The sequence below is a fragment of the Acipenser ruthenus genome, chromosome 10 (genome assembly GCF_902713425.1).
Source record: "Acipenser ruthenus chromosome 10, fAciRut3.2 maternal haplotype, whole genome shotgun sequence".
Lineage (NCBI taxonomy): Eukaryota > Metazoa > Chordata > Actinopteri > Acipenseriformes > Acipenseridae > Acipenser > Acipenser ruthenus.
Window position 1 is genome coordinate 12,797,322 of NC_081198.1, and position 25,570 is coordinate 12,822,891.

Genomic DNA, 25,570 nt, shown 5'->3' on the forward strand with positions numbered 1-25,570 from the left:
GCAGTTTGATAGTTTAAAATTAGGTTGAGTCTAGGCTACATTCACAAACCACTAACGCCAACACAATTTTGATAACACGCCCATTTTGTTTTACAATTAATGTTGCAAATTTAACAGTTCGGTTGTGATCACTTTATCTGGATTATTTGCAAACACAAAGTCTGCAAGTTCTTTGTATTCCTTTGTCAATCAGTGGCATGCCTTCGTTGTAAAAAATAAACAAAACTATATATATATATATATATATATATATATATATATATATATATGTATATATATATATATATATATATATATATATATATATATATATATATATATATATATATATATATATGGTATATCTTTAAACAGATTGATATAGAATCTACTTAAAGAACGAGGCAAGGCAGTTTGGTTTGATGACCTCACTTCCTAGAGATTTAAACAGAGAAACAACTTTTCTGGTTGGCTGTGTTTTGTTTTGCGTTTCAAGCCTCCGTCTCTGATTGGTTGAGGTGGGGAATTTGAAATGTTTATGGGGCTTTCAGTTTATACGCATTGCCGCGCCAGTCTTGTTTGAGGCACGTTGTTAAAGTGAAATACTGCTTTTTCTGTAAATTGGTATGCAGAGCTGGTGTTAGGAATGTTTTAAACTTGTTTTAAGTACTAAACCATGTCTGGGCTTACTGGAAAAGGCTTTTCGATGGACATTAGTCCAACATGTCGTGCCCAGGATCCCAAGAACTTCTCAACCGAAGATACCAACAAGGAAAATAAGACTGCATCATGTCCCGTTTTATCCTTGGTTCATTTTTCAAGAGCTCCATTTCTGAGTTTTGAATCGGTAAAATTGGGTTACACCAAAACCGCAGTATTGGAGATTGAAAATCCTAATGAGGATGTGACTGAAGTAACCATAGACAAATTCCCATCAGCCAAAGGATTTTCTGTGGAGAAAAAATCTTTCATACTTCAGGTAAGTTTTAGCGTTTAACTCTGTGTATTTTTTTTAAAATTGTTATAAACTTGTTAAAAAATAAAATAAAACAGTAATCGTCTTGTAAATGCAAGTGGGCAGAATTCCCGGGTAACATTATTGCACCACCAGGCAATGTAGTAATTATAGATGTATTGTGAGTGTGTTGAAACTTGGTATTACGAATACTATGGCGTTCCCTAACTGAGACCGTGTGTGTGGGTTTTTAGAAATGATATTGTTGAAAACGACACTTTTTTCCGTGTTTACATGACTCGGAATAGATAACCCAATCACAATAAAGATAAATTCAACTGTAATACATGGATTATATTTTTTTGGAAAGCGTAGAGCATTTTCGCATACTCGGTGAGAGGGACGGGAACAGGCTTAGGGCTCGGTTCAGTCTGCAGTAAAACTGAGGCATGCATTATCAGGTATTTTAGACTTTGCAAATTTGCACATTCCTATACTGTATTTAACAGATTATTGTCCAATACATCTCTGTTCTAATTCCCCAGTGTGTGCAAACTGTCCAGTCCTTGTAACAGCTCCTCCTTTTCTTTCTACTGACTACCTTCCTCAAACTTACATACGGTACTGTTTTAAATGCATTTTGCACAGCTGTAATTAATTTGCTGTTCCAATGGTATACAATTTGTGTGAACAACTATATTTATAATCATGGAGTTTTCTTTTGGTCAAATACTATTTATTTAACATAACTGCATGCGTAACTTCATCTGTATAAGCTGACCGGTGGATGAAATCAGATATTCATTTATTATTATTTTATTGATTTGGAAAAATAAATACGACAAAGTATTACTTAGACTACATATCCAAAACCACAGCGACTAACCTGCTTTTTATTTACAACCTTCGACGCCGTTCTGTAACTTGCCAAACAAAACGGATTAAAAAAAATAAAATAAATATATATATATCTATATCTATATCTATATATATATATATATCTATATCTATCTATATATATATATATATATATATATTTATATATCGTACTTAACGTTCTCCTCGTTTATTGCTGCTTTTTATGTCTTGTTTGGTTAACTTTTTACGGAAAAAAAAAATTAACAAGTTGGTCTGAAGTATTTACAAAAAGTACAACTGTTTTGTTGGTCATGTGACCCAGTATTTGACACTCGCATCCCAATTCATGGCTATCTGGCAAGGGTGTTATGCCAAATTGTGTAGCCAGCACAATTGTAATAATGTGCAATATATTGTATAACCGTATTGATTTGATATTTTAATTGTTTTATATTCTTTGTTTTTGAAGAACAAAGAACATTGTACTGCTAATTAGTGTGTTTACTGTTGTAGCAGAGCAGAATACTGTCCATTTTCCTTTTAATGTGTGCTCATGTGCTGAGGATGCAGAAAATAGACACTTTAATATATATATATATATATATATATATATAATAAAGATGTATTATATACCCAAAAGTAATATACAGTAGGAGGCTGAGATATTCAGCAACAGGTTCTTGTACATAGAGGTACATATGTTTGGACACTGGCAGACAAGGTTAAAAGATGGCTGAAAAAAAAAAAAGGTGTTAACAAATTTAATTTGCATGGACACTATTTGGCATAACATCGGTAAATAGATATGTGTCATGGAAATACATTGAAATGGGAATATGATAAAACAAAACTGTTGTTCTCCCAACTTCCATTTCTGGTATTAAGTCTTGTTTCTGTGTGTCCAAAAATTTGAATCATAATGCAGTGGTGTTCTGTTGTGTGGCAGGAAATATGGATATATACAGTGCCTTGCAAAAGTATTCAGACCCCTGACCAATTCTCTCATATTACTGAATTACAAATGGTATATTGAAATTTGGTTCTTTTTGATATTTTATTTTAAAACACTGAAACTCAAAATCAATTATTGTATAGGTGACTGGTTTTATGTTGGGAAATATTTAAGAAAAATAAAAAAACTGAAATATCTTGCTTGCATAAGTATTCAACCCCCACACATTAATATTTGGTAGAGCCACCTTTCGCTGCAATAACAGCTTTAAGTCTTTTGGGGTAAGTATGTACCAGCTTTACACACAGTGTCGTAGTGATTTTGGCCCATTCTTCTTGGCAGATTTGCTCCAGGTTGTTCAGGTTGGTTGGACGACGCTTGTGGACCGCAATTTTCAAATAGTGCCACAGATTCTCAATGGGATTGAGATCAGGACTTTGACTGGGCCACTGTAGGACATTCACCTTTTTGTTCTTGAGCCACTCCAATGTTGCTTTGGCCTTGTACTTGGGATCATTGTCCTGCTGAAAGGTGAATTTCCTCCCAAGCTTCAGTTTTTTAGCGGACTGAAGCAGGTTCTCTTGCAGTATTTCCCTGTATTTTGCTCCATCCATTCTTCCTTCAATTTTAACAAGATGCCCAGTCCCTGCTGATGAGAAGCATCCCTGCCACCACCATACTTCACTGTAGGGATGGTGTGTCTTGAGGCATGGGCAGTGTTAGGTTTGCGCCACACATAGCGCTTTGAGTTTTGGCCAAAAAGCTCTATCTTGATCTCATCTGACCACAAAACCTTTTTCCACATCGCAGCTGGGTCACTCTCATGCTTTCTGGCAAACTCCAAACGTGCTTTCAGATGGTACTTTTTGAGTAACGGCTTCTTTCTTGCCACCCTCCTGTACAGGCCAGTGTTATGCAGAGCTCTTGATATGGTTGACTGGTGCACCATTACTCCACTCCCAGCCACTGAACTCTGTAGCTCCTTCAAAGTGATTGTTGGCCTCTCTGTGGCTTCTCTCACAAGTCTCCTTGTTTGAGCGTGTTTTGAGGGACGGCCTTTTCTTGGCAGTGCCTGGGTGGTGTGATGCAGCTTCCACTTCCTGATTATTGATCCAACTGTGCTCACTGGGATATCCAAACACTTGGATATTATTTTGTACCCTTTCCCTAATCTATGCATTTGTATTACTTTATCTCTAACTTCTGTAGAATGCTCTTTGGTCTTCATTTTAATTCAGATTCACAGCCTGACCAATTATCCTTCAACGGTGGGGTTTTTATCCAGAAAATGTGACGGCAACTTGATTCACAGGTGGAGGCCAATGGTAAGGTAATTGTGTCCTCGTTAGGGCAATTTCTTTCATCGGTGTAAACTGCGAGCTTCCACTGCACAGGGGTTGAATATTTATGCAAGCAAGATATTTCAGTTTTTTATTTCTTAAATATTTCCCAACATAAAACCAATGTCACCTTACAATAATTGATTTTGAGTTTCAGTGTTTTAAAATAAAATATCAAACAGAACGAAATTTCAATGTACCATTTGTAATTCAGTAATATGAGAGAATTGGTCAGGGGTCTGAATACGTTTGCAAGGCACTGTAGTTGCTTTAATAATCGCATGCACGGGAATGATGTCTAGTTTGCACATGTGCAGTACACTATTAGAATACGTTTTCTGAAAAGTGTGTGGCATAAATGATGATTTTGGGGAATATATTGGAATATTCTAGGTCAGGGGTTCTCAAACTTGGTCCTGGGGACCCCCTGTGTCTGCTGGTTTTCATTGCTTTTTGCATTCATGCTTAATTAGACCTTTTTACTTGTTTTCAGCTCTTAAAGATTTGCAGTTCAAGTTACTTATCAAATGTTATAGCTAACTTGAAATATGCAACTGTTCAAGAGCTGAAAACAAGTAAAAAGGTCTAATTAAGTTCAGTTCAATAAAGGTTATAGTTAAGTAACTGAGATCTTGGCTGGAATGAAAACCAGCAGACACAGGGGGTCCCCAGGACCGAGTTTGAGAAGCCCTGTTCTAGGTGGTGTTTTCCAAAAAATAAATTTCAGAATTTTCCAGTTTACGTTTTGAGAACTGTGTTTACCTGACTTGATATTGGAATTACTTTTCTGAAAACGATATAATTATGTGCATGTCAATGCACTGATTTGTTATATGTAATGTACTTGAGCACCTTCCAAAACTGACGCGTTAGTCAGTATGTAAAGTTAACTATGTAGAAATTGTATTTTACAGCCAAAAGAAAGAACTCTTCTCTCCATAACATGGACCCCAGTGGAAGAAGGAGGGATAAGGGAACTAGTTGTTTTTACTGCAAATGGCATTGTTAAACATCAAGCCATTTTACTTGGAAGAGCAGAAGCACCAAAAAAGAAGAAAGTGAGTACCCCAATGTTAGTGCCAAAAGGGAAGAACCAGGATATTTATGTGATGCAACACTGGATTGCTTGATAGCGCATATTACTGGGTGACAGGGAATTAATATATTTGTTGTTGTTTTTGTTTTAGAGAAGTTTATGGGAGTCCATGAAAAGAAGGAAGCCTTCAGAGAAATCTGCCTCCTTTAAGACTAAAAAAAATGAGGCAGTGCAGCCAAAAGCTGCAAACAAAACCTTCCATGTTTCCCGTAAAGTGGAATACACAAAGACAGAGTGGGTACGAGGGCCACTTCAGTCATGTGCCAATGTGACAGTGACTGAAGATAAGACCCCAAAAGACCGGTCGAAGTTTAAAGGAATATCCTTATCGCCAATTGGTGTTGCGCAACAGCAAACTTATACCCCAGGTTCTCTCAGAAGGTCTACAACTTATTCTGTACTGGATAAACTTGAAAGTGATGACTCACTACAAGAGGAGAAACCAGTTGTACAGACTATTCTTTACCCCGATGAGACTGAGGATATTGAGTATATGAGCAAGCACACTTTTTGCAAGTCGACAACTGTATCTGAGTATATGAAAACAAATATTGTGAGAATACTTAATCGAACACACTCTCCTGTAAGTACTCCTGATCGTGTCATAGTTCCCCTCACTCCACTCAGCCAAAATCGAATGTTAAGTCCTGATTCTTTTCTAAACAACAGCTATGTCCCGAATGGAGACCATGAACTTTCATCAGTGTCTTCTATATTGTCACCAGACCAATTTCTTAAAGATGCACTGGAAGCCGTTCAACCTTGTGTAACAAAGACATGCCAGGAGAGTGTGAAATCTCCTCTTGATGCATCAAGTTTAGATTCTTCAGCTTCTCCAGATTCATTAAATGAAACGGATGATGGCACACACTTCCAATATACTGCCAGTGCTGTTGACAATGCTCACCTGCCAGAAGTGTCCTTTGAAGATTTGGAGCCTACTAAGACCAGGTTAACATTCTTTGTTAAATCAAAGCCTGATGATATTCAAATAAAAGAGGTAAAAAATGATATTCAATCTCCTGATGAACCTAAGAATCTACCAGTTATATCGGCAACCATTGTCAAAAGCAAAAGTTACTTTGTGAGGGAAAGTAAACCCGAGCCTAAGAGAGAAACATACAGACGACGACTCCTGGAACCAGAATCTGAAGTTCCTGTCAAAACAAGTTTAAGTAGACCCAAAGTGGTTGCGTTCCAAAGTCTCCCTGTCATTGATTCTGTTGTAAGCCTAGAAGCCCAAAGCAGTGAAGATACGGTTTCATCTCCAATAACTACAAATCCAGTTCTTCAGAGCAGAAAGAGAAAAGGTGAAGAATTTCTAGAACATAAGTGTGATCAGAAGGACCAACGTTTGGAAGGAAGTAAAAGGAACAAGGCAATAAGGCCTGTAGTGGAGATAAAGAAACCAACCAATGCAAGAAGAAATACTACTAGGAGTTTGAATGGTACAGAGCAGAGGCTTCAGAAAAAGAGAATGGGTGAGATTTTACTTTTTATTTTATTTTATTTTTTTAAACTTTGAATTATCAATTGGTGTCAATTTAACCCAAAGTAGAAATATGTATAACATGAGAAATGTTAAGTCTCCCCTGTCCACCTGCGTTCATAAGTTATGAATGGTTTGTCAAAACCCTATTGTGTTTTTTAATTTTAATTATTATTATTTTTTTTTAAACATTGGTACAAAATATCCTAACAAATAACTAATTCTTAATAAATAAAAAAAATCTTACCAATGTGTCTTTCGCTGATATGATAAATCTTGGAATTTAGTAATCATTAAGTACTGGATGACTTTTGTTTAGGATGACTCTAAGCCTTTTACTAACCCTGTTTCTCTTGTAAATTTTCCTTTAGTTTCATTGGCCTTAAAATCATCAGCGATGCCCTCTGTGAAAACTTCAAAACCAGTGGGGGTTCCGCAGTCACAGCTGATATTTTCTAAACCAGTGAAAACAGGTAACATTATATCTGAGTTAATATGTAAACACTAAGTTTTCATTGCTCCTGTTTATTTTTTGTAAAATCTGTGTGGTTTGTGAAATATAATTTTTGGTAAAGTAATGAAGTAGAGGGAAGCTTTGAGTGATGCACTGGTATTAGTGCTTTTAATCTCTACCCCCTGAAATGGGTTAGAATTCCTAATTGTATGGCTGCTACTCATGCCCATCCTGTGTTACAAATGCATTACACAAACTTCTGTTTTCTCATTTTAGGGTCACTCTCTTTAAAATCAAATGGCACTGCATCTTTGAAGATGGCTAAGTCTGCTGTTGTTGGGGTAGCACAGTCACAGCTGACCTTTGTAAAACCAGTACAAACAGGTAAAAAAAAGTCTAGGGGGGAGTATTACAATTTCAAAGTTTTGCATTTTGGGGGGGCGGGGGTTAATTCAGTTGAACTTGCTTACATTTTCTTGCTCCAACTCTGTTTTATAGTTATACCAAGACATCCTTTACCATTTGCGGCCAAAAATATGTTCTATGATGAACGTTGGATAGAAAAAGAAGAGCAAGGCTTTACTTGGTGGATAAATTACATTCTTACACCTGATGACTTTAAAGTTAACACAGAAGTTTCTAAAGGTAAGTGCTAGGGGTGGTATTTGATCCAAACAGAGTCGTACCACATTCTAAACCACTCCCTGTGCAAAAAGCTTTAATTGTTGCACTGATTGTGAATCCAGTGGACCTATAAAAACCACAGACTTGTTATCTTTTAAATCTGTATTTAAACCAAATCCAGTAGATGTATTGTATAATTAGTTGTCAAATTTGTAAAGAGAATTTAGTGCCTAGGAAAATCTTCAGTGCAATAAATACAATGTAGTGTCCTTTTTTATGCTTCCTTTTGAAAAGTGGTAGTTCTAATATGTTTAATTTTTTTCAGTGAATGCCGTTTCTCTAGTTTGTGGAGCTGAGCATCAGAACAGAATCAATGTTCCCAAAGCACCAACCAAAGAGGAAATGTCATTCAAAACATATACTGCCAATTGCAGGCTGAATCGTCTTCGGCGTGCAGCTTGTCGTCTTTTTGCATCTGAAGATATGGTAAAAGCCATTAGACGGTTGGAGCTTGAAATTGAAGCTCGACGTCTGCTTGTTCGGAAGGACAGGCATCTCTGGAAAGATATTGGTAAGATGACTATTTAATACAATTGTTTAGTGACTAATGGTGCTTTATCCAATGAAACATGCTTGCCACTAATGGCAGTTGAAAGGAAATGTATGTAATTTGAAATATCTTACTTTTTTATGGTAAAAACAGAATACATTGTAAAACATGTTCAGAAATAAATGTAGATTGAAAGACTTTGAACTTTGTATGTATATACTTAAGTTTTATGAATATTTGTTTTCCAGTAATATGTATTGTTCACCTGAGATTAATGTCGCTTTTTACATTTGTCTATATAGGTGAACGTCAAAAGGTTCTGAATTGGCTGTTGTCCTACAACCCCCTATGGTTAAGGATAGGACTCGAGGTAGGTCAATAGCCACAGTAAGCATTTTATTTTTATGTAAAGACCAAAGGAAGGACTTCCATAATACGAACGTATGTGCTCATGCCCAATTATTTTTTTGTTTATTTTACAGCATTACTGGGCATTAATCTGTTTCATGTTTGACCTAAATTATGAATGCATTCAACACTTCATTTTATGTCGCTTTGTCTGTTGACAAATAAACAATTTAATAAAACAGTATGCAACTTTCTCTTCAAATTCTTTTTTTTTTTTTTAAGACCATTTTTGGTGAACTTGTTTCCTTGGAGAGCAACAGTGACATTATGGGCCTGGCGATGTTCGTTCTAAGTCGTTTACTGTGGAACCCAGATATAGCAGCAGAATATAGACACCCCAAAGTGCCTCACCTCTATCGAGACGGTAAGACAGTGTGAAGTGCCTGCAAATAGTGAAACTGTTTTACTCATAATTTTACAAAACTTTTGGCTGTTTTGTCTTACAACTGAATTTTCAATGACGCCTAAAATCTATTTTTATTCTGTTGGTCATTGTTAAAGCCTTTTTCTTTTTTCTTTCCTACACTTAGGTCACGAAGAGGCTTTGTCTCGGTTTACGTTAAAAAAGCTACTGCTGCTTGTTTGCTTTCTTGACCGAGCAAAAGAATCAAGGATAATTGAGCACGACCCCTGCTTGTTTTGCCTGGATTCTGAGTTTAAGGTACTTCATACTTTTTACATTGACCCACAATTTAATACCTGAAAATTACACAATGGAAAAGTGGGTATTGATTCTTCATGTTGTATTTGAGCATTCATGGTAGTCACAAAAGCACCTGCTCATTTAAGATCTGTTTTTGAATTCTGAATAAATCAGAAGTTATTGTTTCCTTAAGTCCTTTTTTTGGTTTGTTTTAGACTACCAAGGACCTTCTGTTGGCTTTTTCAAGGGATTTTCTAAGTGGTGAGGGGATTCTGTCCCGCCATCTCAGCTACATGGGTTTAGCTGTTTCTCATGCTCAGACCCCACTGGATGAATTCAACTTTGCTGTAAGAAATCTTGCTACTGACCTGCGATGTGGTGTCCGCCTTGTGTAAGTAACCACGTAAGGGGGAGGTGAGGTGGGGGGCGTTGGTTTGTTTAATTGCTATGTAATCTCTAAATGATAAATTCCTGAAGAAAACACTCCAAGTATTGCTTGAATTGGCACATCATGTGTTTGCAGGAGAATTATGGAGCTGTTCACACAGAACTGGAGTCTCTCAAGTAAACTAAGGGTTCCTGCCATAAGTCGCCTTCAAAAGATGCATAATGTTGAGGTTGCCCTGCAAGTCCTTAGAGCGAGAGGGGTGGAACTAAATGACGAGCATGGTAAAATAAAACAAATTAATACATCTATTTTGGGGGGGGGGGGGGGGTAAAAGATATCAAAATTAATAATGATTTATGTTTTCAGGTGCAAAAATTGACTCCAGAGATATTGTGGATGGGCACAGAGAGAAGACTCTAGCACTGTTGTGGAGAATAATTTTTACCTTTCAGGTAATGAGCAGTTATTGCACATTTAATTTGCATTGCTGAAGAATACTAAGCAAATGTTAGGCTTTTAGTTCAGTTTTCATGAAAAATCTGTTTGCTTGTAACAGACTCTCACAATAACAGAGAGATATATATATATATAATATATATATATATATATATATATATATATATATATATATATATATATATATATATATCTATATATATATATATATATCTTTTTTTATTTTTTATATAAATATATGCAGGTTGAGATTTTACTTGATGAAGAGCAGCTAAGAGAGGAAATTTCTTTCCTTAAACGGACATGGGCAACACATCAGAAGCTTGCATCTCTACGGTCCAATGGGGTTCCAATTGACAAAGAAAAAAAAGACCGCAGTGTAGATCTGGACTGCCAGACAAAAGTGAAACTCCTGATGGATTGGGTGAATGCTGTATGTGCATTCTACAACATTAAAGTGAGTAACTTTTTTTTTTTTTTTATTTGATTAGTACACAATATAGAAAGCACTTGTTCATTTTTTAATAAAATCCTTATTTTGCTTCCTTTTTCCCAGGTTGAAAACTTCACTGTGTCTTTCTCAGATGGGCGTGTTCTTTGCTACCTTATCCATCATTACCACCCTTGCTATTTAGCATTGGATTCCATTAGCCAGAATACAACACAGACGGTAGAGTGTGGTCAGCGTGGTACAGTTGGGCTCAATTCTTCAGCGAGTGATTCTGATGACAGCTCCTTGGACATTTGGACAGGATCAACAAACAGTAGTAAGAATAGTTCTTGTGATGTTGCCCTTTCTTTTTAAATGATAGGATATCTGCAGCACATGCAAAATGTATAATAGATATGTTCAGTTTTTACTTGGTGTGGTCATCCCTATGTTGTAGTAAGTCCTCCTCTGCTGTTTTCAACTGCTCCTGTCTCCAGCTTCATTATTTTTTTTTTTTCCTCCGTTGTTGAGATGGGTCAAGTTAAATGATCTGTCTTTCTTTTCATAGCAATTACAACACCAGTGCTTTTCAAAGAGCTGTTGGAGAGTGAGAAGCACAATTTCCAGTTGGTGAACACTGCCGTTGCTAACCTTGGGGGAGTACCGGCCATGATCAGCCATTTAGATATGTCCAATACCATTCCAAGTGAAAAGGTATATTCTGCTGTCTTTTCTATTGGCATTGTAAATATTCTGTAATATTAGATTTTTACTTGTACCTGTTGCATAAGTGGTCTTGTGGTTTTCAACACAAGACAATGAAGAGTGCCTTATTAATGATGCACACAATAATACTGTAGTTGCTATTCTTGACCTTTTCTACAGACGACAGCTTAAAATAAAATAAGTGTGCACAATTTAAAATCAGCTAAACTAATGAAACGTCTGTTTTCAGGTGGTTACTTGTTATCTATCTTTCCTGTGTGCTCGACTTCTGGATCTACGGAAAGAAGCAAGAGCTGCCAGGGTGATCCAAGCCACTTGGCGAAAATACAGACTGAAAAAGGAGTTTCGACATTATGAGGTATCATATATACTATGTACTAAACACAATGACATATTGATCATGGAACATGTACTTTATATAAGGAATAACCTACAACGACATGTGGCAAGACTGCGCTGTATGCACGTCTCGGGTGTGTTGTATGAACAGTTCCCAACTCCAAATCAACAAAAAACCAAATGGCACGAACTAAACAAAAGAATCTCCAACTATCGGAGAAGGGTTTCTCCTTTACATGTTTGAAATAAATAAACAAATATTGCTCACTCAGATCAAAATAATAAATAGAAGTTTGAACACTTGGTTTGTAGACTACTTTACCAACATTGAAACATGCTGTGAATAATAATGAATGAGACAGCAAAGCACTCGGCAGGTGGCTGCATAGTCATGTGATAGTGTTCAGACAATCGCAGCATTTAATTTTATCCAAGGCAATGTTATAGCAATAAAACTGCAATGCCTCTAAATAAAATACAAATTTGGCCACAAGGTGACATTTGTTGCACTGCTAAAATCCCATTGAGGTGTTTAGACCTGTGGGTTATTATGCTTGTTCCCAGTTAAACTATGGGAATTATCCAACTTTGGTCACTTCTATTATTAAAGACCTGCTTTTTTCCATCCAAGAATTTGATTTCATCATTAACTATAATTGTGATTATCTGCAGGAGAGAACCCAAGCTGCCTGTATCATTCAATCAGCAGCTGTTAAGTTTCTCTGGCGCCGCAGACAGGAGAAGAAAGCCATTGCTGCAGTCATCATCCAGGTAGCATGGAGAGACCATGTAGCAAGGAAGAAAGCTAGAGAGAGAGCACTGGAACGACTTTATATTCTTCAAAATGCTGCAGCAACAGTTATTCAGGTATACTTTGCATGCTTGATTTATGGCATTATTTGTAGAAATTCTTGAAGATCCTAAGAGTTAATAATACTTGTTTGCCTGTCTCCTAAGTTTATATTACAGTTGTGAAATGTTGATGGTTCAGTGTAATTATTTAAAGTCTGAATCTTCTTTACTTCAATAGGTCTGTTGGAAGAGATACTCTGCAATGAAACACTTCCAGGAGCTACGATACTATACTGTTGTTCTGCAAACCCGGATAAGGACAAAGATTGCACTGGCTGCATATAAAAAGATTCTTTGTGGAGTGGTATTGATACAGAAACGTGTCAGGGCCTGCCTGTTGGCTAGAAAAGAACGTAAAAAGTATTTAATACTGAGGACATCGGCTACAGTAATCCAAAGGGCATTTAGAAGATGGAAGAACCGCACATTGAAAAGGCAAAATAGTGCTGCTGCAGTAATACAAAATGCGTTCCGCAAATGGCAGGTACAAAGACTTGCTAGAAGGAATGAAGCTGCTGTCAAGATACAGTCCTGGTACCGCATGTATAGATTCCAAAAACAGTATTTTGATGTCCAACAAAAAGTTATCAAAATACAGGCATGGTTTAAGAGCTGCCTGGCTAGGCAATTGTTTCAGAAAAGGAAAGAGGCTGTTTTAACCATCCAGAAATATTTGAAAGCTTACCGATTGGGCAATGCTGAACGGCAAAAGTACTTGCTTGTTCACAAAGCAGTAACAGTTATTCAGTCCTATTACAGAGGTATGAAAGGACGTGAGTTTGTCAGGCAAATTAAAGCGGTTTGCCTCTTCGAATCCCTTTGGCAAATGAAAAGAGAAAGGGTCAAGTTTTTACATAAGAGACAAAGTGCTGTCATTTTGCAATCTCACGTAAGAAGATGGCAGGCACAGATGAGTTACCAGAAAATGAGAAAATCGATCTCTTTGATCCAGGCTTGCTACAGAGCATATCTTATTAAAAAGAAGATGCAGAACGAATACAATAAAATCCGATCTGCAGCCACTGTTCTACAAACTGCATACAGAGGAATGCAAGCAAGAAAGAAGGCACACATTCTAAGGTCTGTGATAAAAATACAGGCCTACTATCGTGCTTATGCCGCCCAAAAGGAATTCAGAAAGATGAAAGAGGCTACCATTAAAATTCAGGCTTATGTGAAAATGGTGCAAACTCGTCGCCGTTACTATAACCTTAAAAAGGCAGTACATGATGTGCAGAGAATGTATAGAGCTAATAAACTCTGCCTCCTACAGAAGCTGGAATACAGAAAGAAGAGGGAGGCCTGTGTTTGCCTACAGGCAGCTGCCAGAGGGTATTTGAAGAGAAGACAGATACAGACTTGGAAAATGGCTGCAACTAAAATTCAGTCTACCTTTAGAATGCACAAGGAAAGAAGTCGCTTCCTTGAAATACGTAACGCTGCTCTTGTTGTTCAGAAACATTATAGAGCACACAAAGAATCCAGCATATGCCAAAGCACATTCTTGACGTTAAAAGCAGCAACTATATGTTTACAGGCATCCTACAGGGGATTTAGACTGCGTAAAATCATTAGGCTTCAACATAAATCTGCAACTAAAATACAGGCAGCTTTCAGAGCTTATGCTACAAGAACGAAGTTTCTACATACTAAACATGCTTCAGTTGTAATTCAGAGACAATACAGGGCCTTCAAAGCTGGACAGAATCAGAGAATGCAGTATGTTAAGATTAAATTAGCTGCTGCTACTCTACAAGCAGCCTATCGTGGGCATGTGGTACGTAAAGAGGTACAAAAGCAACATGGAGCTGCAGTGGCCATTCAGGCAGCTTTTAGAATGTACAGAGCTCGGAAACACTTCCATGCTTTAAAGAATGCAGTTTTAGTTGTTCAGCAGCATTACAAGGCTAAACTTGTTGGTGGAAAGCAGCGAGAGAAATATCTTTCATTTTGTGATTCGGTAGTGAAGCTTCAGGCTGCTTGGAAAGGAAAAAGTGTAAGAATGGAGATTAAAAAACAGCATACATCTGCAACAATTATCCAATCTTACTACAAGACCCATGTGATGCAAACAAAGTTCAAATCAATGAGACTGGCAGCTTTAGTAATACAGAGACAATACAGGGCTTACAGTTTAGGGAAGATGCAGCGTTCTCAGTACCAACAGACCAGAAAAGCTGCAGTTGCCTTGCAGGCAGGTTTCCGTGGAATGAGAGTCAGGAGACGGCTGCAAGAACATCACAAGGCAGCTTGCACAATTCAAACTGCATTCAAAGCTTTTATGTGCAACAAAAGACTTGCATCACTTAAAACTGCTGCAGTTGTTTTCCAGAGAAGGTATCGGGCCCTAGTAGTCGGCAGATCTCTGCGTCAACAATATATTGAACTTCGCCAAGCTGCAATTAAGATCCAAGCAGTTTATAGAGGTGTCAAAGTAAGAAAGGACCTACAGAACATGCACCAGGCTGCCACTGTGATTCAAGCACATTTTAGGATGCACAAAGTACGACTTCCTTACTGTGCTATGAGACTGGCTGCAACCGTAATACAAAATCAATACAGAGCTTGCATGAAAGGGAAACAGGAACGTGAAAAATATTTGGTAATAAGAAAATCTGCTATTACCATTCAGTCAGCCTTCAAGGGCATGAAAGTTCGCCACCAGCTAAGAACCATGCACAAAGCTGCGACACTGATTCAAGCACGTTATCGAAAGCACAAACGTCATGTGCATTTCAAAAGGCTTTGCTGGGCTGCAGCAGTGGTGCAACAAAGGTACAGAGCAACCAAACTAATGAAAGCCGAAGTCCAGAAATACAGTGCAATGAAAAATGCTGCAGTTTGCATTCAGTCTTTTTTCCGTGGCATGAAGATAAGAAAGCAGCTGAAAGAAATGAAGAATGCTGCCGGACTAATTCAGAGGAGGTATAAAGCCTTTAGAGATCGCCAGCAGTATCTGTCTTTGAAGGCAGCTGCTACAGTCGTTCAGCAGAGGTACAGGGCCCACATATTAGCAAAGCTTCAGAAGGAGCAATACTGTAGTATGCGTGCTGCAGCTATTTCTATACAGGCTGCATACAAAGGCATGGTAGTAAGGAAGGAAATTGTGAAGAGGCATCAGGCTGCCACTGTGATTCAAGCAGCATTCAGAATGCATAGAGTGATGATACCGTTCCAAGCAATGAGACTAGCAGCAGTTCTCATACAGAGGCAGTACCGGGCATACCTGCAGGGTAGAAATGAAAGGGTACTCTTTTTGAAATATCGGAACAGTGCCACTTTAATACAGGCAGCTTACAGAGGAATGAGGCTTAGACAGCAGTTACGAGATGAGCACAGTGCTGCAGCAATAATACAAGCCCAATTCAGAATGTACCAGCAGAATTCTTATTACAAGAAGCTTCAGTGGGCCACTAAGCTTGTGCAGCAAAAATACAGAGCCTGTAAAGAGAGAGATGCTGAGGTACAGATTTACAAGTCCAAGAAACAAGCTGCAGTGGTTGTTCAGGCTGCTTTCCATGGAATGAAGCTAAGAAAGCAGCTGAAAGAAATGAAGAATGCTGCCGGACTAATTCAGAGGAGGTATAAAGCCTTTAAAGCTCGCCAGCAGTATCTGTCTTTGAAGGCAGCTGCTATAGTTGTTCAGCAAAGGTACAGGGCCCATATAATAGCAAAGCTTCAGAAGGAGCAATACTGTAGTATGCGTGCTGCAGCTATTTCTATACAGGCTGCATACAAAGGCATGGTAGTAAGGAAAGAAATTGTGAAAAGGCATCAGGCTGCCACTGTGATTCAAGCACATTTTAGGATGCACAAAGTACGACTTCCTTACTGTGCTATGAGACTGGCTGCAACCATAATACAACATCAGTACAGAGCTTGCATGAAAGGGAAACAGGAACGTGAAAAATATTTGGTAATAAGAAAATCTGTTATTACCATTCAGTCAGCTTTCAAGGGCATGAAATCTCGCCACCAGCTAAGAACCAGGCACAAAGCTGCGACACTGATTCAAGCACGTTATCGAAAGCACAAACGTCATGTGCATTCCAAAAGGCTTTGCTGGGCTGCAGCAGTGGTGCAACAAAGGTACAGAGCAACCAAACTAATGAATGCCGAAGTCCAGAAATACAGTGCAATGAAAAATGCTGCAGTTTGCATTCAGTCTTTTTTCCGTGGCATGAAGATAAGAAAGCAGCTGAAAGAAATGAAGAATGCTGCCGGACTAATTCAGAGGAGGTATAAAGCCTTTAGAGATCGCCAGCAGTATCTGTCTTTGAAGGCAGCTGCTACAGTCGTTCAGCAGAGGTACAGGGCCCACATATTAGCAAAGCTTCAGAAGGAGCAATACTGTAGTATGCGTGCTGCAGCTATTTCTATACAGGCTGCATACAAAGGCATGGTAGTAAGGAAGGAAATTGTGAAGAGGCATCAGGCTGCCACTGTGATTCAAGCAGCATTCAGAATGCATAGAGTGATGATACCGTTCCAAGCAATGAGACTAGCAGCAGTTCTCATACAGAGGCAGTACCGGGCATACCTGCAGGGTAGAAATGAAAGGGTACTCTATTTGAAATATCGGAACAGTGCCACTTTAATACAGGCAGCTTACAGAGGAATGAGGCTTAGACAGCAGTTACGAGATGAGCACAATGCTGCAGCAATAATACAAGCCCAATTCAGAATGTACCAGCAGAATTCTTATTACAAGAAGCTTCAGTGGGCCACTAAGCTTGTGCAGCAAAAATACAGAGCCTGTAAAGAGAGAGATGCTGAGGTACAGATTTACAAGTCCAAGAAACAAGCTGCAGTGGTTGTTCAGGCTGCTTTCCGTGGAATGAAGTCCAGGCAACATGTGAAGGACATGCACAAAGCTGCCACAACTATTCAAAGGAAATTCAAAGCCCATAGTGCACATAAACGATATGTTTCTCTTAAAACTGCTGCTGTTGTAATTCAGCAGAAATATCGGGCCTTGATTGTTGAAAGACAGCTCAGAAAAGAATACAGTTCTCTGTGTTGCGCAGCCATTACCATACAGGCTGTGTATAGAGGTTTAAGAACAAGGAAGCATATCCAGCAAATGCATCATGCAGCTACTACGATCCAGGCAGCATACCGAATGCATAGAGTACAGCTCAAATTCCAGGCAATGAGGCTTTCTGCAGTCATTATTCAGCTGCATTATATGTCTTACAGTCGAGGCAAAAAAGACAGGGAAAAGTATTTGCAATTAAGATACTCTGCTTTGACAATTCAATCGGCATTCAGGGGAAAGAAAGTTCGACAGAATTTAGCTGCAATGCATAAAGCGGCAACCATCATACAGGCCCGTTATCGAATGCACAGACAAAAGACTGATTTCAAGAAGTTAAGCTGGGCGACCAAAGTCTTCCAGCAAAGATACAGAGCTCTAAGAACGAGAGATGCTGAAGTACACCGGTATAACAGAATTAGGAAAGCGGTGTCTTGCATTCAGGCTGCATTCCGTGCTAAACGAGAAAGAGAGCTGACTAACAGAAAAAGAGCTGCTCAGCGTGTTCAGTCATTTTTAAAAATGTGTGTTCAGAGACGCCAATTCCTGCAGCAAAAAGCAGCTGCAGTAGTCCTTCAGTCTGCATTCAGAGGCTATAGAACAAGGGTCTGTTACAGAGCAATGCGCCTTTCAGCAGTTGTGATCCAGCGGTGGTACAGAGCCTACAAAGTTTCTCAAAAACAGAAAGCAGAATACCAGGCAATAAAACAAGCTGCAGTAACTGTGCAGTCGGCTTTCAGAGGAATGACTGCAAGAACACTGGCAAAGCAAAAGCGTGCTGCAATCAAGATTCAATCTGTCCTTCACATGGCTGTCCACAGAAGGAAGTTCATAAAACTCTGGTCAGCTGCAGTAACTTTGCAGGCTCATTACAGGGCAGTGGTAACTAAAAGAAAGTACACCAGTTACAAAACCGCAGCCCTGACGTTGCAGAAGCATTACAGAGCCCATCAGGCTAAGAAGCTTCAGAGATCTGCCTACCTGAAGACAATGAGAAGTATCCACTTACTTCAAGCAACAATCCGGGGATATATTGCACGCAAAAGAATACAGATGCTGAAGGAGAGTGCAGTGAAAATTCAGGTGGGGTATTAAACTTACTAATGCCATGGATTCTCAGATACTGGTAGTCTAACATGACAAACTAAGTCTCAGTGATATTTGTGGTGTTTATATTAAACAGGCCTTTTATCGAGGATATGCAGAGAGGAGAAAGTTCCTTCATTATAAATATTCTGCAACAATAATACAGAAACATTACAGGGCACATTTACTACAGAAAGCAGAAAGGGAAACATATCTGAAGGTGAAGACTTCTGCAACAATTTTACAGGTATTCAAATTCATTGTAATGAAAACTTTACACTATCATTGTAACTGCAAATATTGTTACATTTTATATTTGCTTTGCAGCACAGTCTTCGTTGCATATGTTTATTTTTTTATTTATTGTTTTTAAATCTGACTGTCTATTTGGGCTTGTAGATTATTCTGGGGAACTGACTATAGCAGTGTACCGCAAGAACACTTTGGTACACAAAATGTGTAAACTGTCAGATTTAAAAAAAACAAAAACAAAACAAACACATACAATTCCCAGGTTTTGTGTGTCTGATAAATATGGTAGCAATTTTGATATTAGGAACTTGTTGCCACTGACTCCAATTGGGACTAAAATGATTGTGACTAAAATTTGATTTTAAGTGATGGATAATTTACTGTGTTGACTGCATGTATATCCAATTACGTGTGCTCATTAATTTTGTTTCCGTTAGGCAATGCTCAGAGGCTACATAGCAAGACGACTTGCTAAAAAAATGAGAGCAGCACAGAAAATCCAAGCCTGGTACAAAGGCTGCATAACCCACAGAGAGTATAGAAACACACAGAAGGCTATTGCAACAGTCCGTGGTTGTGTTCAAACAAGATTAATAAGAAACAGGTAAACCAGGTTAACAAATCCTTTTTAAATTGACTTTCAGCACTGAATTGTGACCAGAAAGAAGCGTAACAATAGTATATGTCCAATTGATTTGAATGCCGTGCTCCATACTGTCTTTTTTGTAACAATATCATACTTTTGCTATGAAAGAGAGTTCATATCCACCAGTGTAAGAGTTGAAACCTGCTAACTAAGACTGTTTTATTTCAGATTTCTGATGATCTGTCGCAGTGTAGGCATAATTCAGAGAAGGTGGAGAGAAACTATTGAAACAAGGAAAACTCATCAAGAATTCATAAAGATCAGGTCAGCTGCTGTTAAAATCCAGGCTGTTTGGAGAGGATACAGCACAAGGAAACGGCATGATAAGGTAATGTTGTCTAATTTAACTGCGGTAATCACTTTAGTGTATGAAACAGCAATACAAATAGAGATTGTAAAATATATTTAAATGTTTCTGGGGTACTTTATTCAATGAAAAAAAAGTACTTGCTTGAGTCTAGATGAATTCATCCTATTTATTTATTTATTTATTTATTTTTTAAATTATTTTGTTTTATTAGGAACAGAAAGCTGCCTGTCTAATCCAGGCACTATACAGGGGATTTGTACAGCGGAAAAATTTTCAACAACGACAAAGTGCTGCACTGACCTTGCAGAAGTATGTGCGTGCATGGCAGACAGGAAAAACTGAACGTTTGAAATTTGAGAGAATGAAGAACGCTAGTGTCTCTCTCCAAGCATGCTGTCGTGGCTGGCTGGTCAGAAAAAGGGTACTTTTTTATTTCTTCCCTTCCCCAGGTCCCCATGCTCACACCAGTTTTATTTTTTCGTTTGTTTCTTAATTTATTGGTAAATGTGTTGAAACCAATAAATATGCGACTGTCAAATGTTGATACAATATTCATATTGTTTTTCATACTTCATTTTTCTTTTAGATTTCTGAGGAGACACAAGCCAAACAAAGACTACGCTTCACAGCAGCTGCTTATCACCATGTGTGTGCTATGAAGATTCAAAGAACGTTCAGAGCTTATTTGGCACTGAAACATGGAAGGCAGCAAATGCATTCTGTGATTTGCATACAGGTAAACAAAATTAATTAAAGAGATATGTCTTGAATCGTGATGAAGTGGTCTTTCAACTGTGACGCCACATGCTTCTATACTTTTTCCATGAAGTAGGATATATCACTTCTATACTTTTTCCACATTACAATAGATCTGAAGGCCAGGAAAAAAAATGAATGACTGTCCTTTTTATAGTAGCACACAGTGCAATGCTTGTTTGTCACTACATTATGTAATATTTCTCTTTTGCAGAGGTGGATAACATCTAAATTACAGCGCAGAAAATACCTAAAAGACCGAGAAAAAATCATAAAGGTTCAGCGAGTTTCGAGAGCTTGGTTAAATCGCCGCTTCAAGGCTGCCTCGGTTATTCAGCGAGCCGTGCAAAAATACCTGTGCAGGAGACGACAGCAGAGGGTACAGCATGGGGTTGTCAAGATTCAGGTACTTTAGTACTTTATCTCTCTCTTTTTATTAAGTACTTGAAATAAATTGAAGTGTGGTGATTTGTGTATTGCAATGTTTTATAAACTTGTTTTCTTTTAAGGCACTGTGGAGAGGATTTTGTTCACGAAAGAGAGATGCCCCAAAAGTGGTAGCAATAAGGCGCCGTGTTGAAAAGGCCAACAAAGAAAGCAAAGAAGAAAACAAGCTTGGTAACAAAACTGCCACTGCTATTGACTATCTTCTGAGATACAAGGATCTGTCCTACATTATTGCAGCTCTGAAACATTTAGGTTTGTGGTGATTTTGTCTTTTCTTTCTATGGTATTTTCCCATTCTCTGTCTTTTCAGAAAGACATCCAAGTAAATGGCTTCAGAATTCTCAATGTGCTTTTATGTATGCATAAGCAAAACTGGTCTGCTATTTTCTTCCTATGCAATGTTCAGAATTGTAATATGGATCAAACCAACATGCTTTTTTTTTTTTAGAACCATTTTCTTTTTGTAGCTGTTGGCTATTAACCACATCTGCTATGACAGATAACCTGAGTTACTTTTTTCACAAAACCCTAAATCAAGCATATTTCTTCTTACTGACCTTTTGTTTTTATTTTACTTTAGAGGCAGCAACCAGACTTTCATCTGTGTGTTGTGAAAACCTTGCTGAGAGTGGAGCCATTTCAACGATATTCATTTTAATCCGAAGCTGCAATCGTAGTGTACCTTGCATGGAAGTAATTGCATACGCAATTCAAGTCCTTCTGAATCTGTCAAAGGTAAAGTTTTGAATCCTTTTTTTAATACTGTAAAAATGTAATAACCTGAAGAGCATAGCCACATCATGTATGTATTACCTGCGTATTACTGTCGGAAGGTATTGAGAGTATTAGTAGAAATCAGTTAAGTGGATATGCCTGTTGCTACTTGTCACACGCACATTTTATCTAGAAAATCGATAATTCAGTGGTGAATTTGTCTGTACAAATGCCCATATGATCCACATACACTTTTTTTTAATGTCCTTGTCATCTACATTTTTATGATACATGTTTTGTTTCACTTGGTTCAAGTGACTGTCTATTACACTTGGCTTCATTCTACCCATCTTGTTTCCTCATATAGTATGAAAAAACCACTGGTGCAGTGTATGAAGTGGAACATTCCATTGACACACTGCTAGACCTGTTGCAAATCTATAGAGAAAAAGCCGGGGATAAAGTTGCAGACAAAGGAGGAAGCATTTTTACAAAGACCTGTTTCTTATTAACCATTTTGCTGCAAGATGAAAGGAAAGCTTTGGTAAATATTTCTGGTTTTAAGGTGTTTAATTGTTTTTTTTGTGTAAACAAATTCATTTATTTTTTTTATTCAAGGATTTAGCCTAACATTTTTCAACTGGCATGCTTGGTTGCAAAATTGCAAGGTGCCAATTAACTGCTGCTGATTTCTTTTGCCATGTTCTTTATTTATCTCCCTTTTTTTTTTTTTTTAATGCAGGATGTTCGCAAGCTGCCAAAAGCAGAAGATCGCATTCGCAGCATTTACAAGCTCACAGCCCGAAAACACAAGATGGATGCAAAACTAACAATAACAAGACAGAAGATGAATATGTCCCTTAATGGTAGCTTCTTTGCCCAAGCAACTCCTGTAAAAACAAGACTAGTACCAAAGTGAGTCTCTCTTGGTTTGTTTACACAATATTCCTTGAAAAAGAATTTTATGTGCTTTGCAACGAGATTCCACACAGGAGAAGTTTGCAAAGTAACATTTGAAATCCATTATCGAGTTATCCAGAAAATGCACTCCACAATGAACTGTAAAGAAATCTTAAAAAGCTTTTCTTTTGTTGAAGGGAATTCAGGCCTGTAGTGCAAAAAAGTGGAGGGCTTGCCAAACTTGAATCTGTGTTTCAATGTGTAAAGGTGTACAAATGAGAACATGGCATTACTATACTGTAATTCTGGAGAGAAGTATAACCCACCTAAGCATTCCTCCCAAGTACAACTTGTGATTTTCAAGTTTATATAGTGTTTTAGTTGGTAACTAATAAATTGGAAAGCAATTTTACTGCCTGTTTTACCATTTATGTATTTATTTAATTTTGTGTGTTTTTCAGAATCGCACCAGATTGGGTCTTAAGAAAAGAGCGCATGAGAGAGATGGTGGATCCTCTCCGGGCCATTCAGATGGTTGTTGATGCATTTGCTATTTACCCTGTAACACTCTAAAAATAAAATCTTTTATACTGTCATGAATAATTAGATTAGCTTACTAGTCAGCAGTGTTGAATGGTGTGCATTGTTGCAAGCGTTGAACTAAAATAAAGGTAGAGAAGTTTTTAATAACAACCCATTGTAAATCTTAATGTTTTTCTGTAATTTTACAGATTCATACTTGGTAAAAAAAAAATGTAAATACTTTTTCAAAAATAAATTTTAACTTTCTGTTAACTGTCATTTTATTTTACAAAGCATTGGACACAACTTGATAGAATGATTTATACAAAGTCTAATACATATTGCATTTAGTTTCACAGACTGCCTATGGCCATTTTCACCAAGATTAGTGCTAGTTGGTGTCTGAAATCACTGGATTATTGTGGAGGGGCACACTCCTAGCACAAGTCCTCATTCTTTTTACCGTCTAGAGATTGGTCAGGTTTTATGACTGTAGATCTTTTATATTGTAGAAGCCAATCCGAATAAACTTAGCTGTTTACATGAAACTTGTCGTGTTTTGGAGGTATAAATGTAATGACATATTACATTGTGGTGAAGCATTGATATTTTATTAGTCTTTTGTAAGCATTTTTTCCCCCCACATGTTTTCTAGTTATTTGTTTAGTACTGTGTTCTTAAAGTTGAAAAACAAAATGGCATAAGTAAAGCGAAGGTCCCTGGTCACAGGCCAAGTAAAAAGCCACTCTTAGGAAAATGTCACAAGGAAAATCGCTTAAAGTTTGCAAAACGGCATTTGAATGATGGATATGAGTTCTGGTCAAATCAAGCTATGTGGTCATGCTGATAGTCGTTACGTTTGGAGAAAGTCTGGAGGTACAAAAAAAAAGAACACCATACCTACTGTCAAGCATGGAGCTGGTAATATCCTTCTATGGGGCTGTTTTTCCTCTGGTGTGCATGCAGTCACACACTCGGTGCAGCGTTAAGCTTACAGCGGAGTGGAGCAATTCTCATATGGTGCCATCTGGATCACATGCGGTACACAACCGGTGTGTGAGTGGGTCGAATACCCATGGAGTCTATTCTACAGTAGGGCAAGGTAGAACCAGGTCTAACCCTTTGCGGTCCTATGTCGGACCTGGTCCGACATCGCAATTTTCCCTTTCCGGTCCAATGTCGGACCCTGTCCGACATCATCAAAAAGACAAAAAAACAGGTCTCTAGTCGTTTCTTCTCCAGAAAAAGCTGAGATAACCATTCAATGGCCAAGTGAGACTAATAGGAGCCGAGAGAAGCCGAAAAAAAAAGAAAGGGGCGTATCTCATGAATACTGACAGACCCAACACCACATAGATAACACGGACATACACAAACAAGATAGCTGCTTCCGCATCCAGCGCTCTGAGAATATCACAGACATTTGCAGAGCTTTTTGAGATGTTGTAGTAATAATTTTAAAAATATAGCAAACGAGGGGTGGGGCGGTGCTGGAGAGGCAGTACTGAGTGTCCTGTTGATATGCAGTGCCTTTTAAAACCTGTTTTACTGTGAAAAAATACTTTTAAACAGCGCGTCTAAAATAAACTGCGTGTGTGAAAATAAATCTGACCTGACACGCGCTGAATAAATGGACCACAAAGGGCTAATGGAGGAAGCACACAGTGGTTGTTGTTTTTTTGTTTTTTTTAACTCTAAAGGCAGTAATAGGTATACAACAAGCTGCAGGGAGCAGACTTAGGCCACGTGCAGCGAGTGGGCGTGCCGAGCTAGCCTAGTCCTCTACTCACGAGCGGGCGCGGCAGAGCCGGGTCTCGCTGGAAGATTACGTCTCTCTTGTCTTAATATTTACCTTAAAATAGCTGCAAAAAGCAGAGGAAAAGATAGAACACATGCAGCATGCTGCAAGGTTAGTAAAAGCTGACTACAATCGCCAGGTGATGTAGGCTGTTGAAAATAATATATACATATATTTTTTTTTTAAACGAAGTGACATTCCACAGCGTTTAAGCTCAGGCTTCAGCTGCCGAGTTTCTGATTCCGGGGAAGTGGCCAGCTGACTTCCAGCAATAAATTGCACACAACTGGAAAGTGGTCAGTTATACCTACCTTACTTACCTGGTTGTGAGAGGCAAAAGAAGATTTGAGCTCCGCGGAGTGCCTACTTATTCTCTCGGTAGGCGGAACCGAGGACGTCACTCCCCGGAGGGGCCTATCGGCAGCTTTGATATAAAATGCTCAGTGAATACCTGACCTGCGGCAGGCATATCCTGAAAGTATTGGTTGGTGGTCGTCTTCGAATTAAAAGGGAACCTTTGGTCATAACTGCAAACCTTTGTTCAGCTCTATGGTGGTTCAGCTTT

The 25,570-nt window shown here is 38.3% G+C and overlaps 1 protein-coding gene across 2 annotated transcripts; it reads left to right on the plus strand.

The window, feature by feature from the left end:
* Positions 1-412: 412 nt before the first annotated feature.
* LOC117411135 (abnormal spindle-like microcephaly-associated protein homolog) lies at positions 413-24,074 on the plus strand. Of its 2 annotated transcripts, XM_034018325.3 has the most exons (30): positions 413-958; positions 4,999-5,142; positions 5,272-6,661; positions 7,041-7,142; positions 7,400-7,507; positions 7,622-7,768; positions 8,073-8,318; positions 8,600-8,667; positions 8,928-9,069; positions 9,236-9,366; positions 9,564-9,739; positions 9,872-10,017; positions 10,103-10,188; positions 10,437-10,649; positions 10,749-10,959; positions 11,191-11,336; positions 11,578-11,706; positions 12,360-12,554; positions 12,718-18,657; positions 18,758-18,907; positions 19,350-19,516; positions 19,727-19,886; positions 20,080-20,289; positions 20,455-20,604; positions 20,839-21,030; positions 21,134-21,323; positions 21,652-21,806; positions 22,153-22,329; positions 22,528-22,700; positions 23,147-24,074. In XM_034018325.3, exons 1-30 carry the CDS (start codon positions 656-658, stop codon positions 23,256-23,258), a joined length of 11,859 nt encoding a protein of 3,952 aa, XP_033874216.3. In that variant the 5' UTR covers positions 413-655; the 3' UTR covers positions 23,259-24,074. The 2 variants fall into 2 exon arrangements, with proteins under 2 accessions (XP_033874216.3, XP_058887783.1); XM_059031800.1 differs by lacking the exon at positions 18,758-18,907.
* The last annotated feature ends 1,496 nt before the right edge of the window (positions 24,075-25,570 follow it).

Coding starts and splice junctions, on each gene's coding strand:
- LOC117411135 (XM_034018325.3), top strand. CDS start 656: ATGTCTGGGCTTACTGGAAAAGGCTTTTCGATGGACATTAGTCCAACA. Junction 9,070..9,235: donor GCCTCACCTCTATCGAGACG/GTAAGACAGTGT, acceptor TCCTACACTTAG/GTCACGAAGAGGCTTTGTCT. Junction 10,960..11,190: donor GACAGGATCAACAAACAGTA/GTAAGAATAGTT, acceptor TTCTTTTCATAG/CAATTACAACACCAGTGCTT.